Source organism: Gossypium raimondii, chromosome 5, assembly GCF_025698545.1.
Source record: "Gossypium raimondii isolate GPD5lz chromosome 5, ASM2569854v1, whole genome shotgun sequence".
In the NCBI taxonomy this organism is placed as follows: domain Eukaryota; kingdom Viridiplantae; phylum Streptophyta; class Magnoliopsida; order Malvales; family Malvaceae; genus Gossypium; species Gossypium raimondii.
In genome coordinates, this window is record NC_068569.1 from 1,844,941 (window position 1) to 1,860,768 (window position 15,828).

The window sequence follows — 15,828 nt, forward strand, 5'->3', positions numbered from 1 at the left end:
TTTGACGTGTTTAGAAACTTAATGGAAAGATCTATGCATGTTACTCGTCCCCATCATGCTTGATGGTGGTGATCATAAAGTTACAAAACTACCCCTTTTTTTTTTACCTGGTCCCCCCATTTTAAGCCCACATCAAGTGTCTCAACGCAAAAGAAAACGACATCAATCAAAGGGAGCGGCTTGGCCCTTATAAGGGACCCACGCGTCACGTTTTGCAGCACGGGCTCGAAAGAGATATATGAGGGTCCCCCCTTTCCGCGCGTTTCCCCGTATGCAGTTGCACCGCATACGCTACCGCATCATCGCCTTTATTAATTTATTTACTTGGCGTCGGATTACCTCGCATCAACGCCAATCGCTTCCACCAATTAGGACATTTGCCGCTGGCCGTCCACTAGTAATTTGTCTAAACCGCGGTTGCTCGTAGAAGCTTCGAATTTCAAAAACAAAACATATACTCACATTTTTTAGATGGGTAAACTACACCCATAGTCACTTTTGTTTACCTTAGGTTACATTTTAGTCACTTATGTTTGAAATATTATGTTTTAGTCACTTACGTTATCGTGTTGTAACATTTTAGTCACTGAACCATTAATTGTCGATAATGGTGTAATGGTAAGTTGACGCGCATGCTAAATTATCATTTCAAACAAAAACTTTAGGTTAAATTATACAATTGGTCCCCATAATTTTTCATTTTGAGCAACTTAATTCTTTTATGTTCTTTTAACTTCCTTTTTTTTAATTATTTATTTTCCATTCTCTTCTGCTTCTCCCTCTATTTTTCTACCTTCTTTATTTCTTTTAACATACCAGGAAGTTGAATTGGCAGTGAAGAAAGAAGCATGGTATGGGTTTATGGGTTTTTGTTATGGGCAATGATGACAGTCGACTTCCTACTTCTTTTTTTACTGTCAATTCGACTTCCTAATATGTTAAAAGAAATGTAAAAGGTATGAAAACAGAGGGAGAAATAAAAGATAATGGAAAAGAAAGAGGAAAGTTTAAAGAACATAAAAGAAAAAAAATTAAATTGCTTAAAACGAAAAAAATATGGGGATCAATTGTATAATTTAACCTAAAATTTGGTTTGAAATGATGATTTAACGTGTCACGTCAGCTTACCGTTACACCATTAACGACGATTAATGACTCAGTGACTAAAATGTTACAACATGATAACGTAAATGACTAAAATGTAACATTTTAAACATAAGTGACTAAAATGTAACCTAAGGTAAACAAAAGTGACCATGGGTGCAGTTTACCCTTTTTAGATTGTTTGAGCCCATCGTTTGCCCAAATCCCCCACCCCAAAGGGGTTTTTTTTTCATATTATACTCGGTTTTATATTAACCACTTGTAATTGTTTTTCTACCTAATTATAAAAAATTAGCATTATATATCGTATCAATTTAATATTAATTCTAAAATTTTGACCCTCATAATTTACGCATTGTATGATTTGGATGATTAAAACAGACAAAATTAAATAATTAAGATACTATTTTATAAATTTTCATAATTAAATAACCTAAAGAAATTAATTAAGAATTGAATGACTATTTTATAATTTTTTATAATTAGTTCACTACTAACATGATTTATTGTGTTTATTATATAAAAAAATTAGTAGCTTTTAGCAATCTTATCTCAAATATATAGGTTTTTCCCTAACTATATAGTTTAACTTTTAATATAATAAAAGTGAAGTCTTTTAATTATCTGGCCGGCTTCATAAACATCTACCGGAAAAACATGATAACTTAAGGGAAAAAGAACTCTGGATTGTATAAAATTTTATTTTTAACAATTGACACAATAATGTTTAAAAACATAAAAAGTTTCTCTTCTTCTTTCGGTTTTATGTATTAGTTCACTAACTACGGGTATATAAGAACTCAAAACTTACATATATTTTTTTATACAAAAGGCAAACCATAAAAGTTAATTACAGTTTCAATTGAATATTTAAGTATAAATCATTTTCTTAAATTATCTTTTCTTTTTATAATTAAAATAATTTTCTTTTTCGTTTTATGATTTATAAAAACTAATTATTTCAAGTTCTATGATTATTATTTTCGAATTCTTTCTCTAATACATCTTTTCATTATACTTAACACTACATCCAACCTTAAATGCTTTTTTAATTAGCGGCAATAGAGCATCAAATTCATAAAAAATAAAAGCATTAGAACCAAACATGTTTTTCTTACTTATTAAAAGTCAGTGGGAAGTGAGAACTGAGAAGCAATCATTTTGGTAGGAATGGGTAGAATTTAAAATACGAATAATACAGAAAAACAACAAAACATAATAAACGAAATAAAATACCAAACTGCAATAGCATTTTAAAATATAGAAATTATTAAATACTCAAAAAATTAATGCATTGAATTTGCAATTATACTCATTTGATTCTTATTACAATAATCACCGGAGAAAAGAAGAGTCAAATTGTATTTGGTGACTATCAACAAAAGCAGAAGTCCTGGATCGTTTCTTTTTGTAGTATTGTTCTCTCTCATTTTCCTCCCATTTCTTTTTAATTTTCTTTATTTTTATTTAAAGGAAGAAAGAAACAGTCAATTCCATCTTTTTGTTCTAAGCCAGGAGAATATTAACAACTTTAGCGTATAAACGGCTGGTACAGGTCAGCAGAACACCGTGTGGGACTCTTTATTGACACGTAAGAAAGCGAAACCCCTATAGACGGTTACAAATGCCAGCCGGCAATGCTTTACCTATTCTTCTTACTTATTCAACACGTGTCGTGTGACGGATTTTTCCTACACAATAATGCTTTTACTTTGTGATTATTGTTTATAATTTTTTTTATATTTGCAAACATAGGTAATATGGTGTTGGATGGATATTAATCTATTTTGGTATACCGTTTTAGAATTATTGATATATGTGTCTAAAAATATTTATATATATTAAATAATAAAATTAAATAAATCTCAAATATAAAGTATTCAGTAAAAAAATAAAGTTTTGGTTAAAGTGGTAGAGAAAATATTTTTAAAATATTGGTGGTATAAGTTTAATTCTTACCATATGTAAACTTTAAGATAAAAAAACTCATCAATTATATAAAATAAACAAGCAAAAAAAATATTTATTCATAAACTAAACAATAAGATCATCTTACACTATGCATATAACAATTCATAATTCAATAAATTCAAATTAAATAATAAACTATTTATTTTCAATTTTAAAATATGTTTTATCATTATTTTTACAAATAAATTAATATAAAATTATTTTTTTAATACGGACCAGTATACCATATTTCGGCTCATATAGACAAAATTAATCAGTATGCACCGGTACAGCCAGTACTGGCTAAATTTCGCCTTGAAATGGAACTTAAAGTTTATTGTTCCAGTTTACTACCGAAAATGAGCACTCTGACCGGTACATGCAGTACCAAAATGATACCAACTACTATAGTTGATATATGACTTATCTATACTAAATATAAAATAGTTGATTGAGTTGGTGTCAATGAATTAACTTGATACCAATTTAGTTGTAAAAGTATTAATATATATTTACTTTAATAATTAATATTTTGACTAAAAAGGTAATTAATATTAATATTAAAAATATTAGTCTTTTGATATATTTATGTACTATTTTTAAATAAAGCAATGAAAAATTATTTGAAAATTACCTTAAAACACATTATTTGAGATTGAATGTATAAAACCAAAAATTTAAATAGAAATCTATTATCACTTCACGAATAATCATCTGTTGAAATGAGTGTATATATTTATTAATATAATATATTTTCGTTGAACCATATAATGTATATTATATAAATAGTATTTTCTTTCAAAATTACGTTTTGTAGTGTACGATTATGACGTTACAATTTTATTGTAGTGAAGTGATAGTAGGAGTTAGTCGATGTTAATAAATTATAAAATATTAAAAGAGAAATAACAAATGTAAATGTTGTTAAGGTGTTTCATCTTTTCATGTTTTCAATATATAACTTGATATACCAATTTTAATTTATGTAATTTGTCACGTGAAATTTTGATTTAGATGTACACATGAAAATTTAATTTTGAATCAATTGTGTCTATTTAGATAAATACATCAGTTTATTTTATATTGAAATTTGTGTATGCAATATATGAATGTAAAAATAGTTTTGTAAAAATTAAGTTAAAATTTCATGTATAAAATTACACAAAATCAACATTTATATACAATATTATAAATTGGACAAAATTCATATATAATTTTGATATTTATGATTATACCATAAAAATATATTATCTTTTGAAAAAAAACCTATTATTATTGTTGTAAAAATCAAGAGGACGTGAATTCACTGGATATTTAAGGTCATAGATAAAAGTAGGCATTATATAACAAAAACAAATCTATCATTTTTTAAAATTCCTTTTAAAATTTACAAATTATTTTAATATACTTCTTTAAGATAAATCTATATTTTTGCATACATTTTTTCCCTTTTTCCACATTATGAATGTGAGATAAAACATTTAATACTCCTGATTATCGACATGATAATTTCATGAAAAAATGTGAAAAGGATGAGTGATTAAAGTTTTACCGAATCCCAATAGTTTAATTAACCCTAATTACTCATTATCTATACGAAAATTGAAATTTTTGAAAACAGAATTGACAACTGTATAAGAAAACAATAGCTGGCAAGGTGGAATTTAACAGTGAAGCTGGAAAATTAAATTCAACTTTGATTAAAGCCCTTCTCTATTTGTTTTTTTCTAGCTCAAGGCATGTAACGTAAAGGACATATGTTTTGAAACAACATTAATCTTCTTCTCTTTTTTTTTTTAAATGAATTAATATCCGTAAAATTAGGTAAAAAGACAGAAGACCTTGACTTGAGAAAGGTGCAATGAAGAAGAGAGAGAGGGAGATACAACTAAAAATCAATACTAAACAAATAAATAGTCTAAAGTCAATATAGAACAAAGAAAATATAGGGGTACTTTAGTTAATTAATTAAGGTTAAGAATATGCACGCAAATTCCGGATTCAAATTCTGCTTTAATTTATCATTTATTACATCTTTTGTTGTTAATTTACATTTCGTCGGTAGCAAAATAATTATTTTAAATAAAAAAAGGGGAAAATGAGCAAAATAAATAAATAGGGAATACATTCTCTTTGTGGTGGGCCTATTCACACACGTGTACCAATTAACCTGAACTTACGACAAATTTGACAATGGGGCTTCCTCACATCAGTGCCGTGAAAATGCGGTTAAGTTGTATTCTTTCTTCCATCATCTATATTTTTATATTCAATAATCGGTTCCGATTTAATTAGGATTTTTTTTAATTTTAAAGAGTAATAAATATTATTTGGTGGGTAGTATTTTTTTATATATTTTCATATAAATAAATACATACATATAATATGAATTGATTTTAAAATTTTGATTTAATGAGTAATGTTATACATGAACTCGGTTTTGTACGATTTTATATATAATTTTTATTTAATTTAATTTTCAAGAACCACTAACAACATTGTTGAATTTGTACCATTTTACATTCATATATTACGACGCAAACAATTACATTAATTCAATATGAAAATGAATGTTCAGATTCATTTCTTTAAATGTATACAATTCAAAGAAAACTAAAATTTTATGTGTATAATTATATTAAATTACAAATTAAACCAATATTCATGTATAAATTTAATATTTATCACTTGAACTAAAGCCACATTTGATGTGTATTTTAACTTTTATAAATTTGTTACATGAATTATTTTTCAATCATATTGTGAGCTGATAAAAGTGCGTAATTTTTATATCTATTTATAATATTTCTTCTTAAATTATGATATTTATAATTAATTTAGGAGTAATTGAAAAAATGACAATTTGAACTTTTAACAAAGTGTAAATTTTAATATTTTGATCATAACTTAAATTACAGTCATTTACAATTCAAGCCCAACAACGTCAGTCATCTAGTTTTATTAAATTTTATAATTTTATTCTATTTGAGTAAATATTATTTCAAAAACAAAAAAAATCGTAAATATCTCTTATTAAAATTGGTTAATTTTATTGGATATGACATTATTTATGAAAACAAATTAGGTTTATTAATTGGAAAACAGAAATCGAAAGTATTGATTACCCAATCATAGGACAGACATAAGACAGCGAGCCTCCCATGTGGTCCCGTTGAAACCAATAACTTTATCCCAAATCCCCATCACCATCTCTTTGCTTTCTCTCATCTTATCGATAACAACTTGGTAACCATTGGATCACCATAATTGCCCCCTTCCCTCCTTTTTATGTAATAATCAAACTAAAATCTCCAATAGAAAATATAGTAAGATATTAGATACGAATGTTGTAACTGACCGTTGGACGATTTCAAACATTATGAACGTTTTCCAAACATAATCCGAGTAGATTAAATAAAATTATTAAACCCTATGTTTTAGTCCTTTTTTATTTATGTACCAATTATTGTATGGCTTTATTTTTTAAATTAGAGAAAAGAAAAGTAAATGTAATTTGAAAGTATTTTATTAAGAGTCCGATTGTATTTTATCTTTATAAGTTAGAAACAGTAAGCTAGTTTTTGCATATTAGATTGAAAATCAAATTAATTTTTTTCTGTTAAAGATTTCATCCATTTGTACCGTTAAAAATTGGTGTGGTTGATGTGCACCTCATTCTAACATACACGGATCAATTATTAACAGCAAAAATAGATAAAAATTTTAACAAAAAAAATCAATTTTCTCTTAGATCTAATGTATAGGGGCTAATTTGTCCATTTTTTGAACAAGGAAGTAAAATGCAATCTGATTCATATTATAGGGACCTTCATTATACTGTTACTAAGGAGGAGGCAAAAACTACCTGATCATTGGTCGAGCCACCCGTCCAGGCTCAAAGGCCAGTCCAAAAAGTGAGAGGGTTTGGGCAAAAATATAGGGTCGAAAAATGGGCTTGAACAAAAATAATGCCCATTTTCTAAACGGGTCGAGTCTCGGTAAGATTTTTTGCCCCGACCCGAATTTGCCTAAAATTTTCACTGTTGTTTACCGTTGTTTTGCTGACATTTTGCTATTATATTGCTAGTATATTGTTGTTATTGTTTGAATATTGTATAACTATTGTTTTATTATTAATTTTGCTACTGTTTTAGAGACATTTGATTGCTAAGTTGTAACTATCTTAGTGCTATTTAAGTATAAAGAATTTTTTATGTATTTTCGTTTAGGAATATTTATTTTAATATTTTTAATATATTTGATTTATTATATATTTTAAATTTGTTTTTATATACAAATTTTAATATGGGCGAACCATGCCCGAATCAAAAAAATAAATCTAAAATTTTGCATTAATTCAATTCGGCTCAACCTAAGATAAAGTGACCCATCTAATTTAGGTGATTGGTGGATGATATAACCAGTGGTTGTGTTGATTTTGATACCATCAATGAATCAACCATAAAATATTTTGAAGTCCCTACAACGAAAATATCATCAGATCTCACGGCAATGTATATGTGACCATCCATGAATCAAAATATTATCTCACCAAAACCCTGTTCGGATGGTAGGAAGATAAGGGCTCCAATCTTTCAATATCACCCAAAAAAAAAAAAAAGATATAAAATCAATGCACGTAAACAGTATTTACAGAGCTTGCTCGATATGTTATTTTCACCACACCAATCTTGTCTTAAAGTTTTTATGTTCATAATGTAGGTTTAACTTGCTAAACTTTGATGGCATTGGCTAAATTTCACCCAAAATACAACATTGAACAATATAGATATATATAATGGGTTATATTCGAAAAGATGCTACTAATATTTATGAATGACAATTGGAATAGAAGCATGAATTTTGAGAGGGAAGAAAATAAGTTTGGCAGAAACTGAAAACTGCTTGTTTTTCCCTATATTTATCTGTAAAGCTGTCGGCATGTGAGAACAAAAAGTCCTCTCCTCTACCATTCAAGGTTCAACCTAACCATTACAAAAAGTTAGATGTGAAGTTAAACCAGCACCTGCAAACTTCGCAATCATAACCCGCAATGTTTTTAAATGTAATAATAGTCCTCAATCAAGTCACTGGTGTAACAACACAAGATTTATCTTCTAACAACATGAAAAAAGATGTTAAAAAATTCTTGTGATCGAAACCTTTTATCTTATACACTTATTTTCGGTCATTGTTTCGTTCTTTATTCAAATCATGCTTAACAAAGAGAATATCAAATGACTAGTCATGATTGGCAACTTTTTTCTTTTTTTTTGAAGATAATTGCTTGACTAAAAATAGTTGTTTATCACAATATTGTCAAAAGAAAAGGGAATTAAGGAACATGCATGTACGTATTTATCACAACCTACACTCATGAATAACATGTAAATAAAGAACAACAAACATGAAAGGAAAAGACTCGAACCAAACCTAAATGTGAAGTCAATTTGTAAGATGTTAATAGAAAGCTACATGATAATAAGCTGACACAGTGGATATAGGTCCCACCTAGAAGAGGGCACAGGCCTCTCATGGTACCAGTTAAGAATTGAGTTTCAAGTCGAGCATGCTGTAAAGCAGGTCAGCTTTTACTTTATATATATGTGTGTGTTAGTTTTCATGGACGTTGATCAGAATTGGGTCACCAGATCATGGCTCTACTGTCCAATCCAAAGAGACCAATTATCTAAATATCAAAATATAGTATTTAGATTAGCTATGAACCATAAGTTCAACCCATCTACCAACCACAAATATTATAATATCGATTTTTAGGTGACATCGGTCGGTTGTAACGCATGATTCAACATGTGAAAACATTAGTAACTTGCAATTTATGTGATTCAAGTGAAGCAGCTAAATTATGGGCTTGAGGAAATTAAATTTTAGAAAGTTTTAGAATACTTTTTTTTTGTTGGTGGCCTATGAAAATTAGTGCATGACAACTGGAATATGCTGTTGGATTAGTTGGTGATGTGGCAGATACAGGTCATTGCCATATCAGCTTTAAAAGTTTTTTTTTTTTATAATGTATATTTGGAAGTAGGAGGCTGACACCTGACAGGGTGTGTAGTTTCTTTTCGAGTTATTTAATCAAAACTCAAAACCAAACAAGTTTCCTAACCCAATTGTCAAAATGGAATAAATAAATTTCATACAGATAGATAGATACTAGAAGGGTTTTCTTTTGTGTCTGTCTTTTTAAAAACCTTGTGAAATGGTCCAAATTGCAAGGTTTTCAGGATGTGTCATGAAAGTGTAGCTCCCTGCCATGTTCTTTGTGTTACTATTTTGGCCATTGACAACTTGATCATGATTGATGGGCGTTTAACAACAACAGGGCTTTTGCCTCTTTTTATTTGTTTTTGCATGAATGGCTTCATTAACATAATTTGGTGTCGATACATTTGCTCGGAGCACGCTTGAATGCTTAACTCGGAGTAAAAAAAAATTAATGGAAAATAATCTACTGTTTTTGACTTACCTCATGTGTTTTATTTGTGGGGCATGGCTAACTGATATGTAGATGAACCTTTTGGGCCTTAACGCTAATATGGGTTTCAATTGAATGGTAGTCATCACATCTTGGGCCTGGCAATATTGCCTCAACATAAACGTGTTTAGTGAACTCTATGGAGACTAATCTCTTACAATTTCAATGAAATCTGTGACATATATGGATTGTTATACCCCTAGTAAGATAGGACACATAGTAAGTTCGAGAACGGTTTGTAATTTACTTTCATAAGTTTAGGGATTTTTTATCGGATTAGTATGTGAACTGTCCATGGTATATCCCTCATTAGAGTTATTTAAATTTAATTATTTTGTACAATCTCAAATATAAAAGTATCAGAGTAAAATAGCGTATGATATTAACAGGATCACAATTGACCCGTAATAACATTGATATTGGATATTGACAACTGTTTAGTTCGCGCAACCATGCAGAGCTTTGTGCTATATGTTGCATGGCACTATAAGATAAGGAGTAATCCACTATATAAGCCTGGATGCATTAGAGTAGGAGGATCTCTCATTCCTCCATCATCTCCTTCTACTTCTCCGAATTCTCTCACACAGCATCCTTGCTCCTACCCTTCATCCTCTCTCCGCCAAACTCAGACAAATCGATACTCATCTTTGATAATCACTAAAACCAGCCTTCATAGGAAATAATATTTGATTTTACAAGCTATGTATAGTAAGTAGAAAAGCTTTTTCAACTCTTGGCTTTCTAAGCTAATTAATTACATCACTAATTTCTGATCAGCTTCGATCTTTTCCAAGGATTTGTCTGAATTTAGTTCAAGATATCATCTTTTTTTCCCCTCATCTTCTTAAGCAGTAATAAATGATACTAAACACTACACAAATTGAAACAATTTAAACTTAGACACTGAAAATTATGTTCTTGTCCCTTTTAAGCGGTTCAACATTCAATATTGTGTTGCGTTTTCCTATTGATGTCCTCCAACGCAGACCCAGGTTTTTTTACAACCACACCTGATGAATTCCTCACTTGTCTGGATTTGTAAAGAGCCTCCATTTTGACATGACAGTCATATCCTTCGTCCTCCCTCTTGCATGGTTCAGTGTTCCTTTATCAAATTCTCCATTTCCACATATTGCTGCTAGTAAATATATATTCAGCTCAGAGTGTTCTCCTCGAGTGAATGAGTTAGGAATTTATAAATAAATATATATGCACATGTATGTCTTCTTAGTTTCCTGATCTTCTGATATTAATAGCTATTCTTATTCTAGCTGTTCAAACACCATGGCTTGCACGCGAGGTGATGGGCAAATTGTTATCTTATCCTCAACAATTTATAATTCCATGTAAGTTTATCCATAAAATTCTTTTACGATAAATGTAATTGGACATACTAAGATTCGATCATATTCTTATTAGAGCCTATAGTATGCATAAGTAGCAAATTTATTTCATTTACTTTAACTTAATTATTTTTTTAAAATTTAACGAAATAATATATCTTAATCTTTCATATATAGTATTCTAATCATATCACAAATTTAATATATCTAATTACATTTATAAATTTAACCACCATCGACGGTGACAGAGGAAACCTTCGATGAATTCTCTCAAATTGAAAAATCCCATTATCTTAATGGCATAATAATATCGTTAACTATGATGATTTAAAAAAGGAAAACGAAAAACTGGGTAATGTTTGGGCTTGGTACAGGCACATGAGCTTCATCCTCCAATTCAAAATTACGATAAAATTACAAGCTGAAGAGAAGGGTGATACAAAATCGATAACATTTATCCAACATATGAAGGATTATCTCATGGACATCCTACCCTTGTATATAATCTAACAACATAGGTAACCACATTAGCACCTTTTAGTTACATATTATATATATTAAATACAAACCAGTATCTTTTAAACAACATTTTGGTCGTTTTAGGCTTCTTCCATTGTCGTTTTGCTAGAATGAAGTGAAAACCGACAATTTTGGACTGCATCTTCAATAGACAAGTAGAAAGATTCTTTTCCAATGGCGTCTGTGAATTTCGCTAACGTCATTTTCTCCAGAACTTCAATCCTAGGGTTCACAATGCTTAACTGCAATAACCACACAGAGATTTCCTTTTAAGTTTCTTTCATATGTCTAAAAACCATTACGTAAGCATGTTTTAAGTTTTTTTACCTTGATACCCTTCGAGTCCAGAATTCTACGTAACTCAAGAAATGTTTCAATGCCTGTCATGTCAATGGATGAAACTCCTGCAAAAAAAATAAAACGGTTACTGATAAAAGCATGGATGTGATTGATGGTTACTGATATCCGATAACCTAGATTTTGTTTTTACATATATTATTATGTTGGCCGTGATTATTAATTACCTGACAGATCTAATAAAAGATGCTCAATGATATCAGTTTTAGAATCTGAAACACCCTGTTCCTCCTTTATGTACCTAAGAACCCTGTTCAAAAAAGAAATTTACCATTTTCTTTTTCTGGGTTTTGATGGAATTTATCATTTTTTTTTTCAATGAAGATAAATAAATGTGAACCTTTCTCTTATGTAGGTGGAGTTTGCAAAATAAATAGGAGAACCAAGTTGAAGAACTAGGACTCCTTGTATGGGAGTTGAGCCAGGGTACTGCTCTGTGTCACGATATAAACTTGAGTTTGGGATTTTGCCAAGTTTACAGGCAGCTGGCCTTGCCACGTACAATAATGCTCTGAGTAAAGCAAGTCCTACCTGAAAATAAAATAATACAATACTATTTCAGACACAGTTAAAAGAACATGGACTGTATATATTTTTTTGGAGGGAATTTTTTACAGAAAGCATGAGGCCGACATCCATGCTGATGAAGCTGACACCAAGGAAAGCAGCCATGCAGATGACGAAGTCGAATTTATCGACTTTAAAGAGGTGAATCATTTCGTCATAATTGATTAATCCAAGCATTGCAGACATGATAATGGCGGATAAAGCAACCAGAGGTGTGTATCTGAAGAGAGGAGCTAAGAAAAGGAGTGTTAACATCATGCAAAATCCCATTACGACATTGGACATTGCTGTCCTACACCCAGCATTGAAATTCACTGCCGTTTTTGAAAATGGTCCTGCAAATTCAAATATTAAAAAGAATCTATCAGAATATTCTTCATAAACAGTAGCATGAAGAAGTATAAATATACCTGTTGTCAAGTAGCATGAAGTGAAAGATCCGATAATATTCATGAAACCAAAAGCTATCATTTCCTTGTTCCCATCAGTCTGTTCACTTTTCATGATGGCAAAGCTTCGTCCTATTGCTATCCCTTCCTGCAAGTTTCATTTTCATTATATGATTTTCACACCTATAAGAAAAATGATAACAAAAGGGTTGGGATTCTTACAGCCATTGCAATAAGCCCTGTGATAAGACCAGCACGCACAGTTACAGGAAGATATTGGGGATCGAAGTTCAAATATTGAATTGAGGGGGGATTTAATCCCTTCTTCAACTCACCAACCTGAAACCCCAAACATAAATGATTACCCTATAACTATAAAGATCAAACCGTGGTTAACAAAATAGAACTGATTATTACAAATGAGCTTACGATTTGGATTCCATGTTTCTCCGCATGGGCAAAGAATGCAAAAAGACACCCAACCACAACAACGACCATGGGAGCAATAGCTGACACCCAGAATAGTTTTGGCCTTTTTTGTCTCTGAAAATACATGTCAACATCTTTAGCAATAGGCAGAGAGAAAGTAAGGAGGGTAGTTTTTGTTTTTAAATCAATATGGATTATTAGCTTAAATAATTATTTTGTGTGAATTCATTTGGAACGCATTTAAAATAAATAAATAAATTATTAGGGAACGGATAAGATAATAGAGATTACGAACCGATATTCTTTCTTCAGATTATGATAGTACGCATTTTAATAGCAATTACGGTTGGCATGAAGGTTACCGATTTACTATTAATGGTTTATGAGATAGCATTAATGTTGTGATTATCCAAAAGATTTTTATCAGTATATTTTTCCATATAAGTGAAATACAAAAAAGGAAACAACCATATCGAATAATTTTCCTTACCAGGTATCGAGTGAATTGGAGGAAAGCAAGGAAGATAATACCAACAACAGCACTTTCCCACCTCCACTGCTCATTTATCAGTTTATAAAATCAGAATTTTAAGCAGTAAATAATGCTGTAATTAGTTGCTGAGTAAGTTAATGTTTTCCCAGATCACAGACCTCGTTCCTATGGCGGAAAACTGCACCAACGACCGAAACCACATCAGTATGAGTAGTGAAATGTATTAAACCAAACATTCCTTTCAATTGTTGTAGGCAGATGATTATAGCAGTCCCTCCCATGAAACCAGTGATGGTAGAATGGGATAAGAAATCAACCAAAATTCCCAGCCTGAAACAACCCCATGAAAAAAGGTTAAAAATGGAGAAGAAATTAAATCAAATCAAATACTACTGTTTATGATCATCATTTAACCTTAAGAAACCCAAAGCAGTCTGGAAAATTCCAGTGAAGAAAGTGGCCGTGAAAATTAAGTGCAGATACAATGTGGGATCATCTTGGGGTGATGCTTTAGCTCCAACGGTTTCTGATAGAAGCAATGAACATGCCGCCACTGTTCCTACAGCAAGGTGTTTTGAACTCCCGAAAATGGAGTAAACAAAAGGCGGTATAAAGCTCGAATCTGCACCATTAATAACCATTAAACCAAGCTTTTTTTCTAATGAAACTGAGAAAGAAAATAGTAGTAATATTTATGCTTACAGAGGCCGTAAATTGGAGGAATACTGGCGAGTTTAGCATAGCTAATCCCTTGAGGGATTGCAAGACTGGTAATGGTAATACCAGCGAGCAAATCATATCTAAACAAACGTAGATTATAATTAGGCAACCATTCAAACAATGGGATAAAGTATTGGATTGTTTTCTTGAGTTTATTCAAAGGTTTTTCATGTTTCATCTCATGGAAAGGATCATCGGGGAAGAAAGTTTCTTTACAATCAGCTTTGAAAGCAGTGGCAAACCCTCTTGGGGCTGCGAAATTCACCGCCTGCCGACTGGGATTCGCCATATCTAATCAAGAAGCAAGGGCTAAGAGAATGTGGGATAAGGGAAAAAGAGAAATGGGGTGGTTGCCTTTATATACAAGTAATCTAAGCTTCCAAACAAAATAGTGGCAACCTAGTGGAGATCAGCGACGCAAATTTGACAAAATAAAAAGCTTTGGATAAATTAAAGACTTTTTTGAGGGGATGTCTTTCAAGTATAGTCGTCTTATATGAATTAAACTTTCAAAGCTGATAAGACTCTTCTCTCTCTTTGGTTATAGTTTATCTGATTACTACTTTCCTTAATTATAAATTTTTATCTTTAATTTAGATTTTTTATCCTATTTATTTGGCTAATTTGTTAAAATATAAACAACTGATTTGGAAAATTTTACTCCACAAGCTAAACAGAGGTGGAATGCGTGATAATTATTATTTTTTGATTTACTAGTGTATTAAAACCAAACTCTTTATTTAATTAATATATTATGTAATGTTAATATGATAATATAGAATTTAAGATAAATAGTGTCATGTCAACATTATATACATGTGGTATGTCACGAAGCTTGCTATGCCAACATTATTAAAAGAGTTTAGGTAATGTTTAGAAAGTCACCTAGTAATCACTTATAATTACACAAGGATGGCATGTTTGAATATCTATTATAATTGATGGGTCCCATTGAATTACACTTTCCAATTTTTAGGAGGTGAGAATTGAAGGAATGAGAAATAATAAAAATGAAGTACGAACAAATTCAAACTTGGAAAGGATCTTTCTGATTCTCAAAAAATGAGGGACAAAGGGATTAATCGAGAAAGATCTCTTGTTCTTTTTATAAGATCGTGTGATTAGATCCTTAAATGTTTGATAAAAAAAATATCTTTTGAGAATAATAAAAAAGGGAAAGTGTTCAATTGGAACATGAAAATGTGTAATTACACCCAAATTTAATTTAAAAAATTATTTTTATACAAGTTTAAGTTATAATTTTTATTATTATAAACCTAAACACATGTGAGTGGTTGGATTTTTATGACCAAAGATTTATTATATTATAAATCCTAAAAAATATATTAAAACAATGATTTATGTGTACTTTATAAAATTTTAATCAAAATATTATTTAAATACTATTTTTTAAAGTTATAACTAGAAAGTTTATTATAAAAATAAATTACATGTTAT

The 15,828-nt window shown here is 30.3% G+C and overlaps 1 protein-coding gene across 1 annotated transcript; it reads right to left on the reverse strand.

Moving 5' to 3' along the window:
• Window positions 1-11,254: 11,254 nt before the first annotated feature.
• On the reverse strand, window positions 11,255-14,711 carry LOC105771201 (probable sulfate transporter 3.5). Its single transcript, XM_012592612.2, has 12 exons — window positions 14,353-14,711; window positions 14,065-14,272; window positions 13,809-13,980; window positions 13,648-13,713; window positions 13,158-13,271; window positions 12,951-13,067; window positions 12,750-12,876; window positions 12,388-12,674; window positions 12,113-12,303; window positions 11,940-12,022; window positions 11,743-11,819; window positions 11,255-11,657 (listed from the first exon to the last, which is right to left on the reverse strand). Exons 1-12 carry the CDS (start codon window positions 14,657-14,659, stop codon window positions 11,496-11,498), a joined length of 1,911 nt encoding a protein of 636 aa, XP_012448066.1. The 5' UTR covers window positions 14,660-14,711; the 3' UTR covers window positions 11,255-11,495.
• Window positions 14,712-15,828: the final 1,117 nt, after the last annotated feature.